This window comes from Archocentrus centrarchus, chromosome 2 (genome assembly GCF_007364275.1).
Source record: "Archocentrus centrarchus isolate MPI-CPG fArcCen1 chromosome 2, fArcCen1, whole genome shotgun sequence".
Classification (NCBI taxonomy): Eukaryota; Metazoa; Chordata; class Actinopteri; order Cichliformes; family Cichlidae; genus Archocentrus; species Archocentrus centrarchus.
Window position 1 is genome coordinate 21226953 of NC_044347.1, and position 27987 is coordinate 21254939.

Here is a 27987-nt window from a genome sequence, read left to right on the forward strand (position 1 = left end):
TTTATCTATTGTGGTTTGTGAAAAGCTCTGCATTTCTTACTATATGAATAGACGTGTCAGAATAAGCATTTGTTTATACTATTACGTGGTCAGACAGGCTGCATCTCCTCCGAAGCCTCGCGTGTTTCCTGTCTTTGGGAAATAGTTCATTTTTGCTTAAAACTTGCTTGAAGAAAAAGGATTGATCACCTTTTATCTGCCAGCGCTGGCGTGTTTGGAAGGTCTATTTCAGCTCAGACAGGAGAGGGTCAGGGGAATGCAGAGAGGCCCGGTCCTTATGGGCCCTGATGCTAATTAAACCTAAACTGATAGAAAAAGCCTTCTCCACACTAATTATTCCCCATTTCAAGTCTAATTTCACCAATCGGTGCCATCTTTATTTCTGAGAGCAAATTGGGCAGTAATCATTTTCCAGCAGAGATTTCCCCGCCTCTAATTGTCGAAGATGATTTAGTCATTATCAGAATGCTGGCTACTCTTATCAGTCATCTCACAGGGCAAATTTATCTAGAGATTGCGCTCAGAGACATTAAGCTGGATATTATAATGAATTTTTAAAGTGATGACTCATGGTGTTGTCTTAGTCTGAGCATTTCAAATATGCTATATTCTAGCTATCAGGTTAAATGAAGCGGAAATGGGATGAAATGAACTGGTGTGGCACAGGCTGAGAATATCATATTTAATGCAAATTAGACGTACAAAAAACTGCGCACTCGTTTGACAGCAAGTTTAAATCAAACCACCATTGACACGTTTTGTTTTCAGTGCATTGACTCTCAGCAGTGAGGAGTTGAAGGGTAAAATGTTTCATTAGTTTTTGCACAAGGTGCAGATCAAGATTCATACATTTATTAGAAGCTCTACAAAAAGTATCACAAATAAACTTATTTGCAAATTTGCAATTATACAGTTAATGAGCACACAGGCAGCCACATCCAAATAAGTAATGGTGACAATACAAAAAAAAAAAATAAAAAAATAAAGCAAAGGAAAAAAACAAAGCAGTGCAATAGCAGGATGTAAAGGAAGTCCAAGCGACTAAACATCAAGGACAAGAAGACAAGAAGAAGGGGTGTTATTTCCTTTTCCTGTTTGTCCACTTCAACTTCCCGTCTCTCCGTGTTGGAGCGGTCCGACGGGTCAAGGTGATCCCCTCTTATTTTCCTTCAGCTTGATCAGCGTGTGCAAAGTCAGCTCATAGCTTGGAATATACTTGATTTCATACATTTGGCACCAAGTTTACTCTATATAATTTATTTAACTTCATTTAATTTCTACATCATAAAATCCTGTGTCCTGTTCTTATATAGCACGGCACACTGGCAAATATATACAAGCAGCTGGAAACATCTATAAACGCACAAACACAAATCTCCCTCTCAAAATAAGCCCTATTTTTTTTTTTTTTTTTTTTTGCATCACATCAATCAATATGGCAAAATTTCACTTCTGCAGCCTGGCGACAGGTGACAGCGATACACTATCTTTATATTCTTCGCAGGGGTCTGCTGTTTAAACTGCACCAATCGCGGGGTTCTTCCGTCTCGGGTCAGACTGTCTTTCGTTACCGTAGCGGTCGGGGCTGTTGTAACGCTCCCTGTTGGCAGGGTACCTCTCTGGACTGGTGTAGCGGCCGGGGCTGGCTTGCCGGTAGCCGTCTCTTCTCCCTCCGGAGTCGTAGTACTGGCGCCCTCTGTGACCCATGGTGGGCGACGGAGGGACGTCCTGCCTTGAAGCAGCACGGTGCTGCTGTCCCATCTGGGAAGAGGGGTAGTAGCGCGGATTGCTGAGGGGCTGCTGGGACTGGGTGCTCGACTGGGGGTCTGGCAAACGGCCAGAGTGACCGGCACCTGGAGCGTCGTGGTAAAGGTTGGGGCCGGAATCTCGTGGCACGGGTCTGGAGTGGGTGGGGTAATCATATGGATCCCTCCTGAAAAAGAAAGGCAGTCGTCTGTTAGAAATTCAAAGTCTTTGCTGTAGGATTGTCAGACACCAACAGCAAAGACACACAGACACATGCATTTATATGCACATATATAGATGCATGCTTGATGGTATAGAGACGTCAACATTTAACACTAGTTTAAACTGGTTTGGAGATGAGGATGTGCCAGAGATTTGGGCCTCCTTTGTGGTAAGCCTCCTTCTGCTCTTCAGTTTATGTGGTGAGGCTGTGGCCTTGGCAGGATCGAGTTGTGTGTGTGTGTGTGTGTGTGTGTGTGGGGGGGGGTGGGGGGGGGGTGGATGGAGAGATGCCAAGAGATAACAGCAAATGCCTTGGTAAGCATATATGAGGTTGTGTGTATGTGTTTTTAGCTTGTGTGTGTAGGAATGTGTGTATGTGCGCTCATCCCTCAGGTCTGCAATAACGAGGCAGCCAGCTGGAAGTCTCCAGTTCCCTCCCACTAGCTGTGGGTGATTAGGGGCTAAACCCCAGGGTAAGGCGACCCGCGGGGGCCTCGGGGAGACGGAAGGAGGGAGAAAGTGAGAGTAGAGAGGGGGCTAGAGAGAAAGCGTGGGGGGGGGGGGGGGGGGGGGGGGGGGGGGCAGGGGAGAAGAAAAGGGGAGGGCTGATCACCTTTCATTCAGGCCCAAATGTTTTCCATCTTATGTGCTGTTTCCAGTGCCGAGTGACACGCAAGTCAAGCTAGAGGGAGTAAGTAAATCTAAAAGTCAGGACTTCACCAGCCTAGCTGTAAGGGAAACTCTCCTATTTATAACAGTGGTGAGGTGCAAGAGAACTGTCAACATCTTAAATTATAAGTTTTGGCAATCGAATGATACGCAATCGTTTTGGCGAGCATCTTTTCTCACATGTAAGAACACAAACTTTCTTTGTTCAAACTTTCCTGCCCATTTAATTAACTGTATGAACTAATTTAAACTTCATGTTTCTGACCATATGTTCAGTTGCAAAATAAAAAACAAAAAAACAAAAAAACATTGAAATTGCCAGGATTTTCACAACCGATAACATGTGGCTCATCAAAGTCACAATTTCCAGACAAAAACGGACTCTTTCCGAATGTGAATGGAGATGCAGTGTAGTGTCTGTGCGGTCACAGCATAACTGGCAGGCCATGCAAACGTCAGCACGGAGCCTGGAGTTTACCCTCTGATTATGAAATATATAAAACAACAAACACATGACACGTGGATTCCAGGTGGACCCGAGATGACGCACGCTGATGTGAAAACCGTGACGCTGGCGTAAATGTGTCCTTTGCACAGGTAGCACTTAGCTTCCTGCTTTAAGCGCATAAAAACACACACTTTTTGATGTAGCGCTATTGTTGCCCCGCCACATAAACAGCACAAGGCTGGCTATTATTCAGATTGCTATGGTCTTACATCAATCAGCAGCAAAGAACAGCCAAACAGATTTAGACATTTACTTCCCACCCTTCAAAACTGGCTCCCACTGTAGTTATTATACAGAAGCCTCGAGCTTAGCCTCTCCCTTGTTCTGTAATCATATCCCTTCGTCTCCTCTGTCCACTCCCATGAGTCCAGCTCGGCACCTGTTGACTGGCCAATTAGAAGGACTCACTCACCACAGATTGGGTAGCGCACAGCTTGGTTGTGAGTGAGTGTGTGTCTGTACTTGTGCCTTAGCGGACTTCCCATGAGGATATTCGTGGACTGTGGTGAGGTGAATTTCTATAAGAGTGTGTGTGTCCCATATATCAGTATAGCGTGGGTTGTGAGGCTTGACCACCCAAACAGGGCAGTGGGACAGTATACACAAGGGGTCCCAACAGTGAACAGCACGCCCTTGTCAGTCAGCAGAGCAAGAAAGATAGAGTTGCACAGGCGCACACACACACACACACACACACACACACACACACACACACACACACACACACACACACACACACACACACACACACACACACTTGCACTGCCAAGACGGAGGAAAATGAGCGGCAACAGAGAGAGAGAAAACCACAAAGCTGAAATAAAGGCCGGAGGAATCAGTGAAGTAGAAAACGAATAAACCTGAAATTAAGATGTGGGGGAGACAGAATCAGAAATAAAATGTGGGTGAAAACAACATATTTCTTCTCAGAAAGCTCTGCGAGGCAGGAGTGGAAAAGGGATAAGAGAGAGGAAGAGAGGCGAAGGTCAAGCTCCTCATTAATCCAGATTAAATGGCGAAGGCCACCAGGGGAGGCAATGAGAGGGAAAGAAAGAGGGATAGAGCGATACGTGGATAGAGGAGGGAGAACACCTGGGTCCTCAATCCGGCTCAGGGCCACCCAAACAGACAGGAACCACCGCTGGCTTCCCCTTCCTTCTTTCATCACTCTCCTTATTTTTTCCCCTCCTCTGTGATCTTCAATTTCCACATCTATTAGACGTGCATATTCATCTCTCTTCTTCTTCTCCTTTAGGCTCCACTTGTCTCTCCATCACCTTTCGGCTTAGCAGAGGTGTATTTATTGATAAACTTATTTGGGTAAAAATGGTGAATATCTCACTTTACTGTAAAAACAGTACCTAAAAGCAAACACAGATGTGTTACTAATGACATGACTGCCTGCAACCATTTGACAGTACCCGTGTGTGTGTGTGTGTCCGGTCAAGCAGCTGGGGAGATTTGGGGGGGGGGGGGGGGGGGGGGTGTCCACGGGCCTTAGTGACCCTTAGTGTGTTTCTCATCCCCGGGTCACACAGCTGGCTGCAGCCTGGTTGGGAGATGAATGGGAGGGCATGTATTTAACCTTGCCTGTGTTTTTGTGGGTGGTCGGTAACCTGAAATGTCCTCAAACCACTCAGAATTCATGCACTGATTTATGATTGAATTAAGTGGAGCTAAATAAAACATTTTGAATGAGCGAGCCTAAGCCGGAGCAGAGTGCACGATCGTGTTTGTATATTGCGAGCGTCAGAATGAGATCTCTGTTTACTCGTTACCTTACGTAACTCACTTCACGGGCCTGTTTGTGTGCTGTGTAGCGAATGAATGCGGGGAGACAGACAAACAAACGCACGGCCTAAAAATGGGGAACAGAGAAGAAACAGGATGCTCTGATGCACATCTCAGACACCTTGCATTTCCCATCCCATTATTAAAAAAAGGGAAAAGGGACAAAAAGGGAAATTTCCTCCACAGCTGTTACTTTTGACTTATTTATAAAAAAAAACAAAAAAAAACAAACCCAAACATGCCAAATATGGTAGATTCCTGATGGATTAAAATGCTGTTTGCTGTCGGTAATGACAATTAAGAGGGGCTCTGCCGGTGGCGCTAATCTGCTTTGAAAGGAGCTCGTGACAACAAGACACAGGCAGACAAGTAGGTGTGTTTCCATTCAGCTGTCAAGAAAGTTTCACACACACACTTTTGAATTGTCAAAATAAAAAAATAAAACTAAAACGTCACGTGCAAATTAGAGGGTTCCACGGGGAATGCTGGAACAAATAAACGGGTCTGAATGAATGTCAGAAAGGGAAATGGTAAGGTGCTGTTTTCCTCTATGTTATGTGTGGTATGTGGTAGTAGCGATATTATTAATACAGCTACCATTAGCCTCAGTGGAAATGACATTTAACAGTTTAACAGTGTGCAAAGTCAAGTTTGATCTGTTTGAACATCTAATTTTAATGTTGCTTTCTTCAAACTTGATGCATTCGCAATGTGCAAAAGTCATGACAGAAAATGGAGACAGTGTAAAGAAAAAAAAAAGGGTTCGCCGTTTTGAAGAAAAAAAAAAAAATTCAGGCTATGTTTAGCAGGAGACAGGCAGAGAGAGACAGAGACACCTGTCTGTCCCTCTGAGGTCTATATAGAGCAACAGTGCAAGGTGTGATGTGAACCACGGGGACCACGAGAGTGGAAAGCTGTAATGACACACCGTCTAATACATCTGACTCACACTTTGAGAACATCAGCACCATATACCACACTCCCAACCACCCTCTGAGAGCCTCTGTGTGTGTGTGTGTGTGTGTGTGTGTGAGTGTGTGAGAGAGAGAGAGAAAATGATAGAGCAAATATTACATCCATAGTGATGCATGCGAATTTGTGTTGGGAGTGCAGATGATTGCATACGCTGCAGTGAAAGAAAAACAGGAGCATCCATGAGGGACTGTGTTGCCATATAGGCGTCGCTTCTGCCTTATGACAGTGAAGAATGTGTGTGTGTGTGTGTGTGTGTGTGTGTGTGCGTGTGTGTGTGGGGGTGTTAGGGTGGGTATATCCTGCACCTGCCCCTAGGAAGCGGAAGGGGGAAATTATCAACACCCCCAACTGCCAGTGCCATATTAGCCACATTAGACCCCCATACTTTCACCATCCTGTTCTCCCTCGTTTGTCATAAGTGCTTTACACTAAACAGCTGGAAACCATCCATGTGTGTGTGAGTGTGTGTGTGTGTGTGTGTGTGTGTGTGTATGGTACACACATGCAGTCAGATTCAGAAAGGCAAAGTATGATCAAACTTGGAAAAACTGCACTTTTGTGTAGACTAACTTGTGTATTATTCACAAACAACCTTTAAAACTGTTAGACGATAAGATAAATTTAAGGACTTTTGCTCGATTTTCTCAACACTCGATATAAAATTTGTATTATCTAAGGAAGAAAAAAAAAAGGTGTAAACTCCAAGGACGATAGTTAGAAATACAAGCATTCACTGAAATGATATCATAAATGAGCAAGAAAGGTATTCTCTGTGAGTGGTCACTCACCTGAAAATAGAGCTGTTAGTGTCTTCATGCAGTGAAATACCCGCAAACAAAAACGCTAAGTGACGTTTGTACATTGAATTTATTAATGTTCGGATGGCAGAGATGAGCAGAGCATGCAGATGCATATGCCAGCACATCTGCCAGTTTTGCGCTCACCTGTTAGTCAAATGATGACAAACAGGCATGAGGTGCATGCAAAATACATTAATTGCTGTGTTAAAAAAAAAAAAACAGCTGCTGCATCTCACTGCCAAGCACACCCACACACACAGTCATTCATATGCATGTGTGCGTACACTTTTCTGGGTAAAAATGTTTATTGTGTCATCATCTGCAGAGGTAGCGGCGGCTGTGTTGTCTCTGTCTGAGCTCGCAGGTTTCCTCGTGATAAGTCGAGACCTTAGCCCAACCATTTCCTCTGATCTGAGCGCAGTGGTCATCAATTACTGTAAAGATTGTTTATTTAAAGGATGTAATATAGTATATTTAGCAAGTTGACATATTCATTAGTGTATGATGCATTTGCCAGATTCTCCAAATTCATCCTTGTCCGCACACACGTACGCACACACGTACGCACACACGAGCAAAGTCGGGGCGTTAATGGCGCTCTGCTAGCTGAGTGTCAGACAGAGAGCAGGCCCGCAGCAGAGGAAACCATTAGCCACTCTGGTCCTTGGCTGTTGAGGCAGCTCTGCTAATCGAACCAGCCTATGTCAACAGCAGCAGTTGAAAATTGGCTCTCACCTGCACGCACGCGCCTCATTTAAATGGGCCTGTGTTTACACTCTCTGCTACTATACGCTGAGCGAGGACGGGGAGCGTGTACAGTATCAGTGGGTCCAGACGCAGAATGGGACCTCTCGGTTCGAAATGAGAAGGCGAGGAGAGATGAGAGGCAGCGGGCCAAAGGGCCTGTATGTAAACCGAGAATAGGTACTCTCGTAAAACTCACAGGAACATTCAGTGCCCCGTTCATCGTGTCAGTGATGTCATGCTTCAGAGGTCTATCATTTATTCTTCGGAAATTCAAGGCATTTAGCTGCTGCTGCTCCAGAGTGGCTGCAAAAAAAAAAAAAAAAGGTCCATTTCCTGTGGCACCAAAAGCAGGAGCCATTACTAAGGCAGCCAAAGGTTGGATTTACTTCTTGGACATTATTCCAGGAATGAGACTAAATATGTAATGGTGGGAAAAAAGCAGTAAAGCAGCAGCTGATGGCAGAAACATGTGGGACTTCTTTTTTAACTAAATGCAGAAACTTTTAGGTCCCCCGCAGCACATTTCTCTAATAGCCCTGTCAGTTGAAACTAAGTTCACTCTCTGTCCGCCGTATTGGATTCCCTTTTATTCTGGGTGAGGAGGAGAACATCTGAATTCACGCTGACTCCTGCCCGTCCATCTGTATTTGTGGACTAAACGTCATGCAGACTTGTACATGGCAGTCTTTGTATTTCTCGCCGAGCTTACAGGCAGCGCTGTGGCATCAAAGTGTATACATCTCTTGTTTTATTTATAATGCTGTGATTTCACCACCCCCCCCCCCACAGGCCTGAGAGAGCGATGGGGAAGATGGACGAGAAACAAAAGAGAAGGGAGAAACATATAAACAGGAGTGACAGAAGACTGCAGACAAAAGGATTGATGGAATTAGGGGAAAAGCAGAAAAAGTGGCGTTTTTGTAAACAGGTAGAGCCGCTGGTGCCTCAGCTGAGCATGTGATAGAGCTGGTTAAAGCCCCTTCATTTCCTGCTGCTGATTCCATTACAGTCTTCCATGTCTGAGCACAAACACTGTTAGTGGGACAAACATTTCTGCCTCTGCACACCAATGGGGCCCACTCCTTCATAAAAGTCCCCCCACCCAAAAAAAAAAAAAGGAAAAGGAAAGGGTCAGGATACCTCTTGGGAAATCAGTCGAATAATCTGCACAGTGCTTCACACACACGCATTGCTTTCGATACTCTCGGGCTGCTTATTTATTGTTATTATTTAACAGTAAAGGCGGGACAAAAACCAATCATCTCGGTTACTGAGCCATTACCAGCTGTTACGGGGCAAATGCAGGAAAAAAGCACTGCGGAAATAAGAACTCTCAAGAACCTGAGAAATGAAATGACCTACAGAGACAATAAACTTTAAATGAGTTTAAAGCGAGTCATTCGACAGCTGGACAGCAGCGGGTGGGGACACAGCTGATAACTTGTGAAGCTGTGAGATGCAGAATTGGTGCTTTAATAAAGAAGGGACAGCAAAAAAAATATGATTTCTCCACTGACCTTGAAAAGGCCATATAAATTCATCGGGAGCTTTAAACTCCAGGCCCTAACGATATTACTGCGCTAACATGATTTCTGGAATAAATACAGCAGTAGTAGAGCTGAGTGAGCGGTCACACTAGAAGTTTTTATTTCCACTATCAGTGCAGCAGAAATGTGATTAAATATGACGATTATTTAATACAGTACTGCACAAAAGCTTGGAACCACCTCCTCATTTCTTTATCATAGGTCAGTGTTACAGTGCTGTGAAAAAGCATTTACACCTTTCCTGATTTTTTTCACAATGTGAAGCAGGCTAAAAGACCTCAAAAAGCAACACATCGTGCCACGATCTTAATAAAACTCAAGAACAGACGAGAAACAAAGTCACTGACATCCATCAGTGTGGAAAGAGTTACAAAGCCATTTGTAAGGCTTTGGGACTCGAGCATGGTGAGAGTCATCATTCACAGTCAAACATGGTGGTGGTAGTGTGATGATCTGGGGCTGCTTTGCTGTGATTCTTGGAACCAGAAAACCCTGAAGGAGATCATCAGTTCATGCCCCGAAAAGCTTAAGTGCACTTGGGTTATGCAGCAAGACAATGATCTGAAAAAAACACCAGCAGGTCCACCTCTGAAAAGCTAGGAAAAAAAAAAAAAAACAACCCCCAAAAAATGTCTGTGTAGATTCTCAGTCATCCAGGTCATAGTAGTCTCTGGAGCTTGAAAAAGGCGACTGGACTTCTTTTTGTTTCTTGAAGACGTTTCACCTCTCATCCGAAAGGCTTCTTCAGTTCTCAACCAAATGGTGGAGAACTGAGATTGGAGTGGAGATACCTGGGTCTCTCCACCATTTGGTTGAGAACTGAAGAAGCCTTTCGGATGAGAGGTGAAACGTCTTCAAGAAACAAAAAGAAGTCCAGTCGCCTTTTTCAAGCTCCAGAGACAACCCCCAAAAAACTAAATGAAGGTTTTGGAGTGACAGAATCCAAGTCTGGACTGAGATGTTTTGGCATGACCTTAAACAGGCCGTTCATGCTTGTAAACCCTCCGATGTGGCTGAATTAAAACAATTCTGCAATGAAGAGTGGACCAAAATTCCTCCACAGTGATGTGACAGACTCAGTGTCAGCTACTGCAAATGCTTGATTGCAGTTCTTGCTGCCAAGAGTGGCACAACCAGTTATTAGGTTTAAGGAGCAATTACTTTTTCACATAGGGCCAGGTAGGTTTGGATGACTTTTTTTCCCTTAATAAATGAAATCATAATTTACAAACTGCATTGTGCATTTACTCTGGTTATCTCTGTCTAAAAGGGTGACAAATATGCAAATAAAAAGATAAATAAGTAAAAATTAGAAATCAGGAAGTGGGCAAATACTTTTTCACCGCACTGTTAGTGGTTTAACAAACAAGAAAAACTAGAACTATTGCTCAAGACCATGTTAAAACAAGAGCACTGCCAAATGGGGCAAAAGACGGTCATCGCACTGTATTAACCTGCTTTGTCATCACATGAAAAAGAAAGATTTAATAATTATGTGGTCTTCAGTTTTGACCTTGACCTCCAGGAGTTGATCTCTGCATGATGTCTTGATGTGGAGAATAATGATGCAAGGTTTCGTCAAAATCCTGAATGAAGTGGACGTGAAAAAACCCAGTGACCCCATATACAATCCAGACCTTGCTTTGGTCATAAGCTATCTACCCACGAAGGCCACTTCAATGGATGGCGCCCGCCTGCCGTGGGTGATCAGATGATACGTCCCATCTTTTGATGGGCGTATAAAAAATTAAAAGAAAGTCCGGCTCTTTGGAAGCAAATACAAAGAAATCAAGGTTGGCTCAAGACTTCTGCACAGGACTGTATAATCATAATAAATAAATAGAATGCAGCTCATTAGGACCTGAGCGTACATAACCAGAGTGAAAAGTGCTGAAACACGGAGCAGAAAGCCAAGAGGCTGCAAAGCCAGGAAGAGTGCATGTGCACTTTTCATGAGGGTCAGTTGAGAGTCCTTAAGGGACACTTTCCCACATAGCAGTGGATACTCAGGATGCTGAGGACAATCAAGAAGTTGGCCCCTGGTTTTTAAGGAGGAGCAGAGAGTAGCTGTTAAGAGCACTAAGCATTCAGTCACTTGTCAAACAGTCAAGCACGAGACGCTCCTCAGAATGACTGAGTGCAAACACAGGTGCAGAAGGATGAACTTACTAGGGGTCTTCATGAGTCCAACATGTGAGACACAGGTAGTTATTGTCTTATTTTGGTATGTTAAAGCTCTGTCTCACAATTATTAACAAGTGTAGAGCAAAGCTGGTGTCAAAGTCTACATTCCAGTGTCCAGCGAGCTATCCCCGGTGAGCTGGCAATCTGTTGCTAGTTTCTAGTCAAAATTGCCACATGTTACAGGTTGTTCACCCTGATCATTTTATAGTATGTTGCCCTCACCTGTTTGAGCATTTAAGAGCCAATGACGTGCCCTTTATTTGTTTTACTTTGGTGTGGAGAGGGAGGCACACACACACCTCCACAAAAATACCACTGGGCTTCCTGTGGCCAGATGGACAATTTTTACATACTGCCCAACTTTTGTGTCCTTCTCAGTGGCTAATTTCCATTGTTCAGATGTGAGGAAAGCTTCACTGTGGCTCCCGATTGAACCCCTGTGCTCTCTGACTCTCTGGCCATCAGCTGCACATTAATCAGCCAATTATCAGCCCCGGAGATAAACGTTGCTACGCCAACCTGGCAACCTAATCCAATCACCTTGGGGGGAATGGGTCATGGGTTGCTCTGATTGGATAACCCGGGGCTGGGTCGTCGCGCCCGTGACCCGCTGCTTTGAATTGGTAATCATGTTAATATTCTCCATATGGCCGTGTGTGTGCTGTGTGTTTGTGTGGCTCCTAAAGCACCGGGCTGATCCGGAGGTGGAACTGCACCCCGGCGTTAATGGCCGGTGCAGAGGGAGGTAAGAGCCAAAGTAGCACTATCACCCTCCCTGGGGCAAACCTCTCAAGCACGCTGCCATTTCTGGCCCTCTTTCCAAGTCCTCTTTCCCAGACTTCATTTTTTCTTATTGGCTGCCATGCAGTAGCCCTTAGCAGTATGTCCCATATTTTCCAACACAATAAGCACACATGCCAACAAACATTCAAAAAGGTGAAAAACAAGAAAATATTACAAACTCATGTGCTTTCATTTGGAAAACTTTAATAGATTAACGTATACTGACCACTGAAAGTGAAATATTTGAATTTCTACCTGAAGCCCTTAATGCTGCCTCATCACCATCTTCTAACTCCTACCTCTCCTTTCCATATCCACCCATCTGTGAGATGCATTTATACATCTCCCGTACTATCCGCGCACACACACACCCACACACTCACCTCTTTCACTCCCACCCCTCCAGCTGCAGCCCCAGCCGGCTCCACACAAAGGCAGGCCAAATGTATGCTAATGAGAGCCAGGCCAATGGTGGAGCCGCACTCATTTTGAGAGGAAATGGCTTTCAATAATGGCGGCCCCCGGGGGGATTTTGCACAAAGTTCAGCTCCACTTTGAAAAATGCATTCAATTCACTGCTGTGTCTGCTCTCTCTTTTCCTCCTGTTTCTCCCTCACAATGAAAAAAAGAAGAAGAAGAAGAAGGAAAAGGAAAGAAAAAATAAAGCACATTCCCGGAATATATTTGTGTCCCCTCCTCCTCTCGCCTCGGTATTTATGCTAGAGAGAGTCAGAGGAGTCTTGGGGGACTGAGGAGCCGCGATTTATCTTTACAGAAACATCAGAAACAAGAACACAAACATATGAGTCTGAATAGTGTTCAAACTCTATCTGGCACTTCTCCTCTGCCTTTTGTTGCTCTCGCTTTTTTTTGCTCTGCTGCTGAGGCAAATGTCCCCAGAAGCGTGTTAACTGTAGCATATGCATTTCAAGTGGATCACATCCTATGGGTCCGGGGCCCAAAAATACTTCAAAGAGGAGATGAAAAAAAAAAGTTAAATAACAATGAGGAAAATTTCTTGAGGTGATGAACATTATTTGAACCTGACTTGTTATCTTCACATCTAATTATAAAAGCCAGAGAATCTAATGGAGGCTACTTTAACACAAAGTATCTGTTATTATTATTTATGCAGGAGCGCAATAATGGAAACACAGTGAGGCGGTACAAATGACTATTTTCATCGTCACTTAATTATGATTTTGTTAATAAAAGTGTCACAAAACAGAGGAAAATGACAAGTAAGACTTCCCAGACTTAAAGATGAAGATCTTTAAATTGCTTGATTTGCCTGACCAACAGTCCAAAACCAACATGTTCAATTTACGAGTTCCATCTGTCTAATCTCCCTCTATAAGCTCACCCCTATGGGCAGCGCTGCAGCGATTTTCAGATCACTCTCTGGGCAACACGTTCTGAACCACTGTGTCAAAACAATGACCATTCAACTTGAATTTCACTGTAGCGAAGGGGCAAAAAAAAGGTGGCCAGGAACCAAATATGTTAGCAGTGCTGGTGGTGAGCAATGTTTGGGAAGCCATGGGAGGTTGCACTCCTCACCCGATGCACCTTCCTTGGTCTCAAACATCTCGGACTGATTTCAGTCTGTCATCCCCAGTGATGAGCCTCTGCATCAAAATCAGGTCAGTTTGACACAGAAAATAGATGTTTTGTCTGGGAGAAAGTTTGAGGGAGAAATCCCAAAATAGCAGCTGTTCTGGACGTGGTCCAGAGGTGCACAAGGGGGCGGCCTTGAGAGGGAGATGGGCCAAATTGGTCAACGATGCAGAACTTTGTGAAATACCACAGAAAAACATTCAAATCTGCGATAAGAATATGAACATTATTTGTAATGTGTAACTGAATACTTGTCAATGAATTGCCAAAATTAGAAAAAAGGTTCTCATTAATGCTTTCTGTGCCAAGAGTATTGTTTTGAACTTAGCAGTGACTCATGAATCACTAATTATTCAGAATATTTTTGTACATTTTTGTACATAAAAAAAAGAGCAGAAATTTAGGCTTTTAAGCATATTGGATGGTGTGAAATCACTGATCTGTGGAATATTTCATCACTGCTAATGGTGCTTTCCCAATGTACTTCAAATTCCTAGTTTTGCCTGACACAAAAGGCCAAATCCAAAGAGACTCAAATTTAAGCAGCAAAACTACATATCTGAGAGGCTAAACAGATGTAGAGTTCTTTTTTTAAACTTGTTAAAATGACTGATGGATGATCTAAACTGAGTAATATCAAGAACACAGTGCAATCCAAGGGAAGGTTTGGTCTGTCAAAGGTCATTCAAATCTCCTTCAGCCTGCCTCCATTTGGGTTCGCCCCCCCTTGTTACAGCTGGCTAATCTCTCTATCCCTCTGCTGCTTGGTTATGTCCTTCTTTCTCCTCTGCTTTTCTCCCTCCGATTCTCGGTGCGCTTCGTACCCCCTGAGCTGGTGCTGATGTCTGCGCTCCCTGGTGCCTGTCATATCAGGAGGGGCAATAACCCGTGAAATGACTGTTCTCTTTTTCTCACTCTCCTGCTCTCCATCCCGGTGTCCCCTCTTTTCCTCATTCTCCTCCTCTCACTTTCCATGCGCTGTGCCACTCCACGCTCCACTTAGCTGCTGGGCCGTGAACATCACGAAAATGGCGTTTGCTCGGCATGTGCACACGCACGCTTATACGCATAAGACAGTGAATATTCTGGCGCGGTTGGGCAAATGTATATGTGCTATATAATTTGACAAGAGCACGGTTAAGCAAACAGAAGGAAGGTGCAATTCCATTAAACCCACACTAGAGGTTATACATCCTTCATGGGACCAAACCATCCTCCACGATTATGCGTGTGCGTGTGTGTGTCTGTGTGTGAGATCCTGCTGCCTGTGCCCTGCTCTCTGGAGAGCTGATCAGTCCTATTCCTGGGATGAGTAGACACTCCCAAGGCAAACACTCCAGATTTAATTATAAGCTCCAAAGAGGATTAGTCTGTGCTGTGCTCTGTGCATGTGCGTGTGTGTGTGTGTGTGCGCGCGCACACTTGTGAGAGTGGGGGAGACACAAAGGGAGGGAGTGGCAAAAAGTTATGCCTTCATTTCCTGCACTGAAGAATAATACACACACACACACACACACACACACACACACACACACACACACACACACACACACACACACACACACACACACACAGAGCTGTCTCACCTGGGTTGTGTGAGATTTTGTCGGTCTATTTCTTCATAGCGGTGGTTAGGTCGAGATTCGGCTCCTCTGGGCGCCATCTGTGAGGAAACACAGGACGAGCCATGTAAGCAAACAGTCACAATGCCCTGAACATGGCACCAAACCCATAACTCCCTCAATGGAAGTCACTCAGGTGGAGAATAAATAAAGTTTTAGGCCTATTTAAGCTGCTAAACCCTGTGGCGCAGACCACACATGTCCTTAGGCTACATGTTTAACCTCAGTAATATTTCAGTAGTCCGACGGTAATTTAACTCGGTGGATGTACATTAAGCATTCAAAGCATGCATGCTTTCGTGTGCAGCCTTGAGGTTTCAGTATAAACACAAATTAGAGAGTGAGCAGTCATGGAATGCCCCACATGTGGTAACATAAACACTTACCCGCAAGTGTATGCTGTACCCCTTTGATAAAGTGTGTGTGTGTGTGTGTGTGTGTGTGTAGTTCTTGCAAACACACCAGCCATGTGAAAAAAAAAAATAGACTCGAAGATTCAAAGTATGATTTGAAAAGATGGCTGATATGTTTCTCATCACAGAGCCCATCACCAGGAAGCGACTGAATGATTAAAGCCGTCTACATGCTTAGCCGGATAAATCAGGAAAGACCGTTTCCATATGAGTTTGGTACACCACCGCGCATTTACAGGTCAATTTTTCATCCTCGCTGAAACATCGAAGCAACAAAAACAATTGGCTAAATATCTTTTTCCTAGTCCCTCCCTTGGTCTCTTGGATGACAGGTTATCTTCTGCTCTCCATAATTACTTACAGACGGCTGAGAAATTCGAGGAAAATGTGAATAAATGAATGAAGAACCATGATGAACGCAGATATTTCCATACAGGACATGAGGGCCAATTTAAAAAAACAAACATGCTATGTTAATTCTTCCTGACCTTGACCACGATACAGACTTACATATGGAGCATGTTTAGGAAGGTTTAAATGCATAGAATGAGTTGAAATACCAGGACTGAGCAGGGTATTTTACCCTAAAAATTAAGCTTTGGCCTATATACAGGGGTACTATAAGTATAAAGAAGTTACATTTAAATATCAACAGCATTTAGAAATTTTGCATTTTTAGTTACTGGCCAACTCAGTATTCACAACAAAGCGTGTAATAGAGCTGCCTATCCACTCCAGGAAATTGTGAGGATGGCACGTTTTCTTAGGCGTGAAATGGACACGCAGCTGAAGTTGCAGTAACTTGCGTCACCACCAGGGTGTGATATTTTATTTAAAGCCAACAAGCTAGATGGCTGAGATGTATGTAAAAATGGCCTCCATACACCTGTCCTGTCATCTTTTGTTGTTGTTGTTAAACAATATTTGTAATGTAGTGTTGTTTAAATGACAGAAAGGTGGTAATTAATTACCGCCCCCTGCTGGTACTGCCAGTTACTGCAACTCCCTGCAATTTCAGCATTCGTGTACACTGACACGGTGGATAGGCGGCTCTATTACATGCTTTGGCGTAATATCAGGTTGTCCTGACATATTTTATTAGGCTACAGTTGCCACTGATCATTATAACACATAAAAACAGCTGCTTGTTTATTTACTGGGGGCTGTGTTCCTGTTCTGGCTGCTTCCAAATATGCAGTGCAATCTAAAAAATGTAGATGGAGCAAAAATCACAACTTTATGTGCAGGAAATTCATGCGGTGATGTTACTAAAAAAATTTTTTTTTTTGTAAATTAAGACCCATGGACCTGATATACCAAAGAGATTTCTGGACTTTTTTTTTTAAAGGACCCCAATCTCAACACCTATGGAAGCTTTTCGAGCAACATCAGTATAATTAAAACAACAAACGAGATGACGCCTTCTCATCCCTCAAGATGAGTTCAAGATGCATACAGTGTTTCAGTGCAGCGATGCGTCATCATAAGCCTCCAGAACAGCTTAAATGATCCAAGCCTGTGGACTAGCAGAGGGAGGAAACACCAGCATCCTTTTCTTGGCATGAAAAACATCAACTTAATGTGAACTGAAGTCTAACATTTACCATCAAATTTAGTTGCACACAAGTGGACGTGGTCCAAGATTTCGACAATGCAAGTGGTTTTAAACAAGCCATCCCTGAAGGCACAAGAGGAGGGAGACAAATACACAGAGAGAACATACACTTTCAATTATCTGTATTTTGGACTCTGAGTTTTCACATGCAAACGCAGGCTGTTTACTCAATCGACATTTCTATGGTCAAACACGCCGCCCACCGATGTAGCGTAACATGCATACACTGGAAAGCTGGTCAAATACACAAAAACAACCATATGTTTAATAACTGACATAAACAAGCAATCGTGAATTTGACAGATGCTCACACAGAAATCTAAAAAGGCAAACAGTCATACGTTTGATCCAGGCTATCAAAGCCGTGCAACCCAGCAAACATACACAGCATTTAATACCACAAACACACACTATAAAAGAGTCCAAACGACTTCACACGAGACCGGTCTATTGCTCTGTTTTGCATGTATGTATGAGTTCAAATTCATTCTGCATGTCAATGCTGCAGTGGCGCATTACCAGATATCATTAGCATGTCTCTGTAATGTGGAGGGCTCTAATGTCTCTGAATGGGAGCCAGGAAGTGAAGCACATCAGAGCCATGGCTGGGGCAAGGCTGCTACTTGACTCACTAAAGTGGCTTTGTGCCTGTGTGTGTGTACATAGTATGCTAATATTGTGCTAGTCATGAGGGTTGTGTGTCTGTGTGCTGTTTTAATATAATGTCAGAAAGTGAACTCTCCATCTTTGGATGGCAGTGTGTGTGCAAGAGAAGGGGCCATTATGCAAAGAGATGCATAATAATGTGAGGTAAAGGGGGCATTAGCCACAGCAAGAAGCTGGGACTCAGGTGGAAGACCTTCTGTGTGTGACTGTGTGTTGGACAAGGCATAATACATCTTCCAAGGAGGAGGAGGAGGAGAGAGGAGAAGGAAGAGAATGATGAGGAAAGGAGGAAATGTGTGTTTAGATAAAATGAGTGAAATTCTTTGTCCATTGATTGTATTAACATAATAGCCTGCAGCCAAAGGTCTGGATGATCCCTTTATTAACTCACACACTCTCACACACACACACACACACACACACACACACACACACACACACACACACTATGGATGTCTGTCATATGGATGCTTTTCAGACGGAAGCCCATTTCCCCTAAATTAGACAGCCGACTTTAGTGCCAGATGATGTGCCTTGAAATACTGCTGCGGTGTACACAGACACACATGCAAGTAAACAAACACACAAAACAAGTCTCAGTCTCACCATGGCAACTGGTTAAAACAGCAATATGAAATTCACCTCAGTTAGACTGAAAACGCAGCAGTCAGACTTCTGAGGAGGCGGTCAGCGAGCAAAGAACTCCAGTAAGGGGGGGGGGGATCAAATGCACTTTTCCTCGCACGCAACGCACACATCCTGATCTTGAACCTCATGTCTTCATATACAGCGCTGCGTGTATGCACAGCAAGGCTGCTGTGTTTGTGTAGCTATCACTGGCTAAGTTACTGTCATGCTCAGACAGTAGCTGACAGAGAGCCAGATTATGCACATGCACACAGATGACAGGGAACTTCCTATTCCTAATTAGTTCCATGTGATAAAACTCAAAGGGGACCTATTATGCTTTTCCTTATTTTCTGTTGCAATGGTGGGTGCTCATATCAAACACGGCCGAAGCTTAAAATAATGAAGGCAATTATAAGTGCAAGTAATCCTTATGAGCCGATGGCTCAGGCTTCAGGCTGCTTTAAAAGCTCTGCTTCAGGTAATTTACATGCGCACTGCTCTGGCTGTGCACACAGAAGCCCCACCCACTTTTGGTTCAAACCTACCGAGGGGCAGCCAATCAGAAAAGAAACATCATAACATGAGATGAGCTTGTTTGAGACTGTGAATGAAGTCTGGGGTAGCATCAAGGGAAGAAAAGAGATTATTTTGAACTATGAATCATGCAAAGCTACTCTAACGGATAACAAGGATAAAAATATGGAGGTGGAAATGAGCATAATCAGCCCTTTTTCATCTTGCTGTTCACTTCCTCTGTGTTCATCTGCATTCGTGCATGTGTGTAATTTGAACTAAAAGCTTACAATAAGCATATCTTGAGACTGCTTTTCATGCTATTGCATTGTGGGTACGCAAATGAGCCTAAACACAGCAGTGGATATAAAGTCTATAATTGTGCCGAGTCACTCCACGTGCTGCAGTTCACCAGTTGACAAATGCTCAGAATGACAGAATGGTTGGCACGTGTGCGAGTGTGAATGAGCAGAATGCCACTTTTCCATTTTTCCAAATTAGAAAGCTTTGCCTTGACAGTGCCAGATGATACGCATTGAAAAACACACACCACTCAGCTCTAGCAGCGCAGCTGTCGCATTCATCAGAAAGTATTGCCAGAGCTCAGGAAATGAATTTCTTGGAGCACTTTTGGCTGTGCTGGAAATTTGTGATGTTCATATATACAATAAGCCTCAAATGAGAGTCCAAGTGCTTTGACACAATGCCTGAGCAACGCTTTCATTCTCTGACTGAGATGCTAAGATTCGCCTTTTCCAAGACGCTTTACTCCACCGTCTCTTTTCAAACGGCATAATTAGCCTCCTGTATTGCCATCCATCCATCCTTTTCTTCCTCCCTCCATCCATCTTGGATGCTAATTAAGCATGTGTCTCAGTGTGGAGCCTCTGCCTGGCACCCCATGCCCACCTCCTGTTGGCAGCCTCACCCCCAAGCCCTGCATCCGACTGGCACGATGAAGCGGAACCCACCCGATATCCATCCTCCCCCCTCCCTTAAAATCACTGTGATGAGATTTTGCTGACTCCCCCGTGGGAGGAGATAGAAAAGACCAAGAGGGAGAGAACAGAGCTGGCACAGAGGGGAGAGAAGAAAGAGGGGAAAGAAGCTGTAAATATGAGGCACGTGCAGAAGAGAACACAAAACAAAGCAGGAACCTTTGAGCCAAAGTGAATCTAACTACTGCTGCCACTAGTTGCTGACAACTGGAGTTCCAATACAAAGAAAACACCACATCCATCCATCCACCCATCCATCTCTCTCAAAAAAAATTAAAGGAACACTTCGAAAACATCAGATCTCAATGGGAATAAAAATCATGCTGATATCTACACTGATATGGACTGGGTAATGTGTTAGGAATGAAAGGATTTCACATTGTTTGATGGAGATGAAAATGACCAACCTACAGAGGCTGAATTCAAAAACACCCTGAAAATCAAAGTGAAAAAATTATCCCGCAGGTTAGTTCATTTTGCCAAAATTTAATTGCGGCAACTCAAAATGGCACTCAGTAGTTTGTATGGCCTCCACGTGCTTGTATGCAGGCCTGACATCATCGGGGCTCCTTATGAGATGATGGATGGTGTCCTGGTTGGATCTCCACCCAGATCTGGACCAAGACATCACTGAGCTCCTGGACAGTCTGTGGTGCAACCCAGTGGTGTCAGATGAACCAAAACATAATGTTCCAAAGGTATTCTATTGGATTTAGGTCAGGCGAGTGTGAGGGGTCAGTCAATGGTATCAATTCCTTCATCCTCCAAGAACTGATTGCCCCAGGACCAGGGTTATTATAGTTAACGAAAACGAACGAAATAACGAAAACTGAAATTGAAAAAACATTGTCGTTAACTGAAATAAATAAAAACTATAATTAAAAGGAAGAAACGATAACTAATTAAAACTGAATTGTGAGTTTACAAAACTAACTAAAACTAACTGAAATAATCGATAAACTTACTTTCATTTACTTGTTTTTTTGGGGGGTTTTTTAAGCCTTGTGGATTGATATGAAATCATTGTTTCCGCTCTCCGAGTTTAAGCTGGGAGCGCCACAGGACAACTGTGTGAGTGCGCATGTGCGTGCGCTCACCGCGCTGGTCCGCAAAGTAATGGCTGCGGTCTGCCGAGTCCCGTATGGAGGTTCTTTGAGTACAAACACCTGCACACGACCACAAGGTAATTAACACACACAATCCAGCTACACAAGCATAAATGCGGACATGAGGTCGGCAACTTCTGTAGGTTGTGTACAGAGGCCGCAAAGACCCTGCAGGTTTAATTAGCAGCATCTAACCAAGCTAGCTCCAAAACAGAAGCAGCTTCAGGTGGTGAGAACATCAGGATGCAGCTGGATTTGAGCTTTGACTCCTTCAAAGAGTTTGTTTTTGTTTAACACCACATGTAGGTGTTATTAATCTGCTGCACTGATGCTGAAGTTTATTGTGGAGTTTATTGTAGAATTTATTGAGTTTGGGAGTTCATGTTTTTCTTTGTTTCTCCCTGGTTATGCTCATGTGTGTCCTTAATATTACACAAATTTAGCATGTCTTGTGAACAGTTGGTTGTTGACTATATTTCTTTAAACTGTATCTTTTGTCAAGTTTTCATTACACAATAGTCACTTTTGCGCCTTGAATCTTGCACCTGATTAGGTATGAAAATACTAAAACTAATACTGAAACTAACTGAAACTAACTAAAACTAAGCATGAAACCAAAAATAAAAACTAATAAAAACGAGCAAAACCACTCTGAAAACTAATTAAAACTAACTGAATTAGAGAAAAAAAAGTAAAAACTAACTAAAACTAAACTATAATGTAAAATCCAAAACTATTATAACCCTGCCCAGGACCCACTGCACCAGCGTAGGGTCTGACAATGGTTCCAAGGATTTGATCCTGATACCTAATGGCAGTCAGGGTGCCGTTGCCTAGCCTGTAGAGGTCTGTGCATCCCTCCATAGATATGCCTCCCCAGACCATCACTGACCCACCACCAAACAATGGTACAGGCAGAATAATGTTCTCCATGGCTTTTCCACACCCTTTCATGTCTGTCAGATGTGCTCGGGGTGAACCTGCTCTCATCTTTGAAAAGCACAGGGCACCAGTGGTGGACCTGCCAATTCTGGTACTCAATGGAAAATGTAATTTAGGCTCCACAGTGGTGCACAGTGAGCTCCACCGGTCCTGCTGATGGGTTAAGGACTTTCATATACAGACCTAGAATCCCTACCTCTCTCCCTTGGGGGAAGAATCAGTTCAATCAAAATGACCATACTGCCTAAATTTCTTTATCCATTTCAGAGCGTGCCAGTGTTCCTTACTAAGTCTTTCTTTTTCAATTTGGACAGCGAGTTATCAACATCTGTTTGGAATAAAAACCATCCATGGATTGGCAGGAAGATGCTGCAACTACCTCGTAGTCTTGGAGGCATGTCATCCCCTAACTTTATGTACTATTATTGGGCGGCTAACATTAGAACCTTACTGTATTTGTTAAAAAAGGACACTCCTGTTCCAAGTTGGGTGTCCTTGGAAAGGAGCTCAATTGTATCTAGTTCTCTCTCTGCTTTACTCTGCTCCCAGTTACCTTTTAAACAACCAGTCTCAACATATACGTCTAACCCAGTGGTAATTCACACAGTAAATTCAGAATCAGTGTAGGAGATCATTCAAAAGTACAGCGTTATTATTGGCTGCTCCAGTGTCAAACAACCACATGTTTGCTCCCTCATCAACAGACTCCCATTCAACTTTTAATACCTGGGTAGATGATAAGTTTGCCTTATTTGAACAGCTGGTACAGAAATTTGATATTTATAAATCACATTTTTTCAAATATTTGCAATTGAGACATTTTGTAATGTCTAACTCTGAGTGTTTTCCTCTGCATCCTTTTACCTCTGTTGTTGATAAGATTCTGGAGTGTAGGTCCAACACGAAACGATCTATGAGTAGAGTTTACACACTGCTTAAGTCATACCATGATACCAATTTGGATTCTCTGAAATACAGGTGGGAGATGGACTTGGAGGAATCCATATCAGATTCAGTCTGGCAAAAGGTTATTCAGAAAATGTATTCTTTCTCAATCTGTTTAAGGCATGCAATAGTTCAATTCAAGGCAGTACACCGTCTACATTAGTCCAAAGACAAATTCTTTAAGTTTAAAAAGGACTTGGATCCAACATGTGATCGCTGTAAACAAACTCCAGTGACACTTTTACATACATTCTAGACTTGTCCAAAACTACATGGGTATTGGCAATCTATCTTTGATACGTTTTCAGGAGTATCTGGACAAATTATTCACCCATCACTGCTCATCGCTCTCTTCGGGGTGGCCCCAGCAGATGTTTTCCTCAGCAAATATGAGAGGAATATGATAGCCTTCTGCTCTCTTCTGGACAGGAGACTGATTCTGTGTAGACGGAAAGATCCACATCCTCCGGTATATGGACATTGGATAAGAGAGGTTATGTGTTACATTCATTTGGAGAAGATTGGATATACAGTCAAGGGATCTGTTAAAAAAATTCTATGATACCTGGCAGCCATTTTTATCTTATTTTGAATGTATTTCAGCAGACAAATTTGTATAATGGTCAATTGTTGTTTGTTTTATATATGCACAAACCTGAGATTAATATTAGTAGTTTAACAAGCACAAGATGTGTACACGTTGGTGTAATTGATCCGGCATAGCAGGGGTGGGGTGGGAGGGATTTGTGTGTGTGTGTGGGTCTCTGTTGTTGTTTTGTGTTTACTTAAAAAACCAAAAAAAAAAGACTTGGATAAAAAAAAAAAAGTGTTCCTTTAATATATATATATATATATATATATATATATATATATATATATTCAAACATGCAACACACCTGCAAGAAGTTTCATCCCAAATATGACTTTAAAATGTTAATGATTACAGAACTAAATCTGACACTGTACCATCACTTTGAGAAGTGGGTGCTTTCTCACCTGAAAGATATGAAAAGCACTTCATGGAGTGAATAAATTTCAGCCACGCTTTTAACGCAGACAAGCACAACAACTCTGCATTTTTAAGCTGTAATCCCATTTCAGGTTGAGTGGCAGTAAAAGTAAAAGAAGACTTCTTTCTTTTGGCTTTAATGTTCTTACTCAAGTTATTTCTAATGTCAGTATTAGTGGATTGCTTGATATAGGTATCATCGTTAACCTGCGAGAGCAAGCTCCCTCAAAGCCAGTGGCTTATTTTGCAGTTCTTAAGAAAAAGATCCACATTGGCAGCAACATTTTACGACTTCTGTCTTTGTCTGTGATCCACCTCCACATCAAGGTTCCTCAAATTTGGTTTGGCAGTCCTTACATAATCAGCACAAACTGCAAAGATCATATAGTTCAACCAAGGCAACATAAGAGGGACTATATTAGTAGACTGAGCATTAAGACTCATCTTATCCGCTGTTTAACCAGCTGATAACTCAAGAAAATCAAAAGGCTGTGTCAGGCCCACTGCTTATGTTAAGCCATAAGCCATTAAAAAAAAAAAAAAAAAAGAAGCAAAACAGAGATTTTTATAACACTCTAAAGCTCTTTCTGCCTTCTCTTTGTTGTCTCTCTTTCAGTCCTCTTGTGTTTTTTTTTTAAAGATAGCCATTGGGCTGAGAGTCTCCTTCCAAAACAAAGTTTCCTGGCAAAATTTTAGATTTGCAGTTTTCTTGTGAGACAGTCTGTTGGCATGGTTACCAACTAATAACCAGCTCATGTTCGGAAAAGGTCGAAGCACCTCTTTCGCGCTAAGCCGAATCTAGCCCGTCGGCACACAAGATTATGTCGAATTAGGAGGCTCTGTGTGTGTGTATCACAAACAGGAGGCTCACTTGCCCCCCAGTGTACACTAAACACTCCCACACCTGGACCCTGCTCACACTGAGCTCGTTAGCAGCAGATGGTACACACACACACCCCCACATGGGGACCAAAGGTTACGCACACTCAGACTGGAATGCAGTCTATTTTGGTAATAGGCCAATCTGCTGGTAATTGTCATCATTGTTAGTGTTTGTGCAGGCCTCAACTTCTGACCTTAGAACAGCTCTTTACATTTACTTACAGTTGGGTTCAGACTTTGACTAGATAGGTGTGCTGGAGGTCCATGTAAGGATGAAACAAACAGGATGGAAAGATATTTTGTCTCGTTAGCTACAGAAGAGCTCACAGTAGTACTGGTGACTCTTATTTGCTACAGCTCATCTTCCTCCGGTTTAAACTTTCAAACCGTTTTACTTAAACTCCAAATAGATTGATGGCTTTATAGGATGACACCACTTGTCTTTTAATGTTAATGCATTTCCTGATTAATTAAAGGCTCTAAATATAAGATTTCTCAGCTGAGTAATGGGGCTCTCAGCAGTGGATGTTGTAATCGGATCTTCTCTGCTCTGTGTTCTCATGTTTTGCTGGTCATTTCGACCTCACGCACACATCAGTGAGCTCACCTTTCTCTTTAATACTGCCGACCCTTTCCAAGGTTATAAAGAGACTGAGATTTTGCCCTTTGCTGATCCACATATAGACACCAGAGATGAGTAGTTGTTTTTAGTGGACTTTTTTTTTTTACCCCAAAAGTCCACCTGGAGAACTAATGTGTAGTTGTTGCATTGTAGTGCAGTATCTACTCGGACCTTGGAAAGGCAATGAGGATGTCTGCAGAGAGCCTCATGGTGATCCTCTGGTGATGATACTTATATCAAAGCACACACAAGATGACTCCTGAATACTCAATGATTTAAAGTAAAGAAAAAGTGAGACAGGAATAGAGTCTAGAGTTCAGGCAGCCTCAACCTGTGGGTGAGCACTTTAGATCGCAAGGTGATTGCACGGGTTACCTGAAAGGAGGCAGCTGGTTTCTGCAGTCACGTTTGCAGATACCTGCTGTCTAATTTAAACACGCAAAATGCTGCAATTGGAGTCAGTCTGTGCCAATCAGCGCAACTCATCTGTGACACGTCTGTTCGCAGCAGGGGGCTCGACTTAACTGGTTCCCAGCTGGATGTATTGTGGTTATAGTCCTGTACAAAAGCAAGGTTGCCGAGGGCCTAAGTCATTCCACAGTTAAACTGCAGCAAGTATGCCGCTATTTCTGCATTTCTGTTTCAAATCTATGAGCCTCTGGTTGGACTCTGAATCTAAGTACTTAATGTGAATTTCTGTATATCTGTTGCAAGTAACAGATTTGTGATTTTTGCCTATTTCTAACAGTTAATCATCCTATTATTGCAGACAAATTGCATTAAATTGCCAACCTGGCCCCACTCACTCTCAAGCTGACAGCAGACACCGTCTTTTTAATGCTGTCTTGATGCAAAAAAGTCACTTTGAAGATTGCAAATGACTGCAAGTGTCTCAGACCTGGTCTTTGTCTTCAAAGCAACCAGTTCAAAAGCAACAAGATTGCAAGTTCATTGCACACAGTTGCAATAATTTTGGTTGCGCTGCAGTCTCTGCTGTTTTCGCCCCGTGTGACTCTAGCATTAACAATATGTTCAGATTTCATACTAATCAAACCAAATCAGTAAGTTCTTCTTCTGGAAAACAGCTTTTGACATCAGGAAACTGCATGCGTGTGTTTTGTTATCTCATGAATCTGCAATCAACATGGATCCTAAACCTGTTCCATGTGTGTTAGTCTGGGTGGCCATGGCAGTGGCCATGGGGTGTTGTTTATTTACCGGGGCTGTGTCCCCGTTCCTGTCTTCCTCTGTGGTTCTGTTTGCCTCCCACTGTTAACTGAAATAACATCCAAATACCCCTGCGAGTGTGTGTACGTGCATGTGTGCGGATGGTTTGTTTCTCCTCTTTCCAGGTTATGATGCCCCCAAAAGTTATGTCTGCAGGTGTGTAAGGGAAGGAAAAAAATAGATTTCAGGGTTTTCCCCGCTGTGATACAACTACAGAGTGTGTGTGTGTGTGTGTGTGCGCACAAGTCTGGAAACGGCCTTAAAGTTTGAACCAGGTTTTTCTTTTTTTGAACACACGCGTGCTGCAAAAACACCAACGCCGCCCCGTCCAGCTGTGTCGAGTCATGTGTTTGCGTTCTGAGATGGCATCATCTCCACAGCACGCGTTTAACAGTCTTCTGTTGTTCTCTCCTTCCGGTCACAGATTTGTGGATGTGGGGGTTGACACCACCATCAGTGATGGAGTCTTTGATGATCGAATCCAGCTCCTCATGCTCTCCAACGGCCTGCTGAAAAAGTCGTGAGGTCGATCTGTTTGACCTTCAGATGCTTTGATGTGAGTCCCGCCAACTTCAGAACCTTTAAGAAGAGGATTACTCCAGTGGTTTGAAGGGGTCAGTTTAAAAAAAAAAAAAGATTTTTTTTCTCTTACTTATATTTGTCCAGGCTCTTCCAGATGTTTCAGTCCCAAAAACAAATCAAGGGGAATGGGAAAAAAAACTCCACAGAGAAGTGTTTTTTTTTCCCCCCAAAACATTGTTCCTTACATGATGGAGCAGAAGCTACCTAGAAGCCAACTCCTTCCAACTCTCTCTTGAAATTTAGCAAAGAAGTAATTTCCTCTGCTTGCAGATGTTTGCCAGCACTGCATCCTCTTGGCCCACGATGTCCCTTTGCCTCCCAGCTCACTGCTGGCAGCGATTTTCTTTGTGAAGTACAGACAATGCACACAAAAACCCAGATTTTAGGGGGTGGTATGATTAAGTGGCCTGTTTAGTGTTCCAGCCACTTGATTTAAAAGTCAATTAGGAAGACACTCAAAGCCTAAAGTGATGAAATAAATCATGTTTATCCTTTTAGATTTTTCTATAAAAATATTGGTTTATGAACAAGTGTCTGAATTTAATGCCTCCTTTCAGAAAAGGTAAAAGTTTGGAAGGATATTTAAAAAACAAACTGTAGCAACAAAATGCCAAATGTGCATGTTG

At 43.1% G+C, this 27987-nt stretch overlaps 1 protein-coding gene across 1 annotated transcript in view; it reads right to left on the minus strand.

Annotated features, from left to right (window-relative positions):
• Positions 1-718: 718 nt before the first annotated feature.
• pard3ba (par-3 family cell polarity regulator beta a) overlaps positions 719-27987 on the minus strand; it is a 173841-nt gene continuing 146572 nt past the window's right edge. Inside the window, exons 23-24 of the mRNA XM_030749983.1 lie at positions 15176-15252; positions 719-1933 (exon numbers count right to left, since the gene is read on the minus strand). Of these exons, the coding sequence (XP_030605843.1) occupies positions 1516-1933; positions 15176-15252 (495 nt within the window). The 3' untranslated portion in view covers positions 719-1515. The remainder of the gene's footprint in view (positions 1934-15175; positions 15253-27987) is intronic.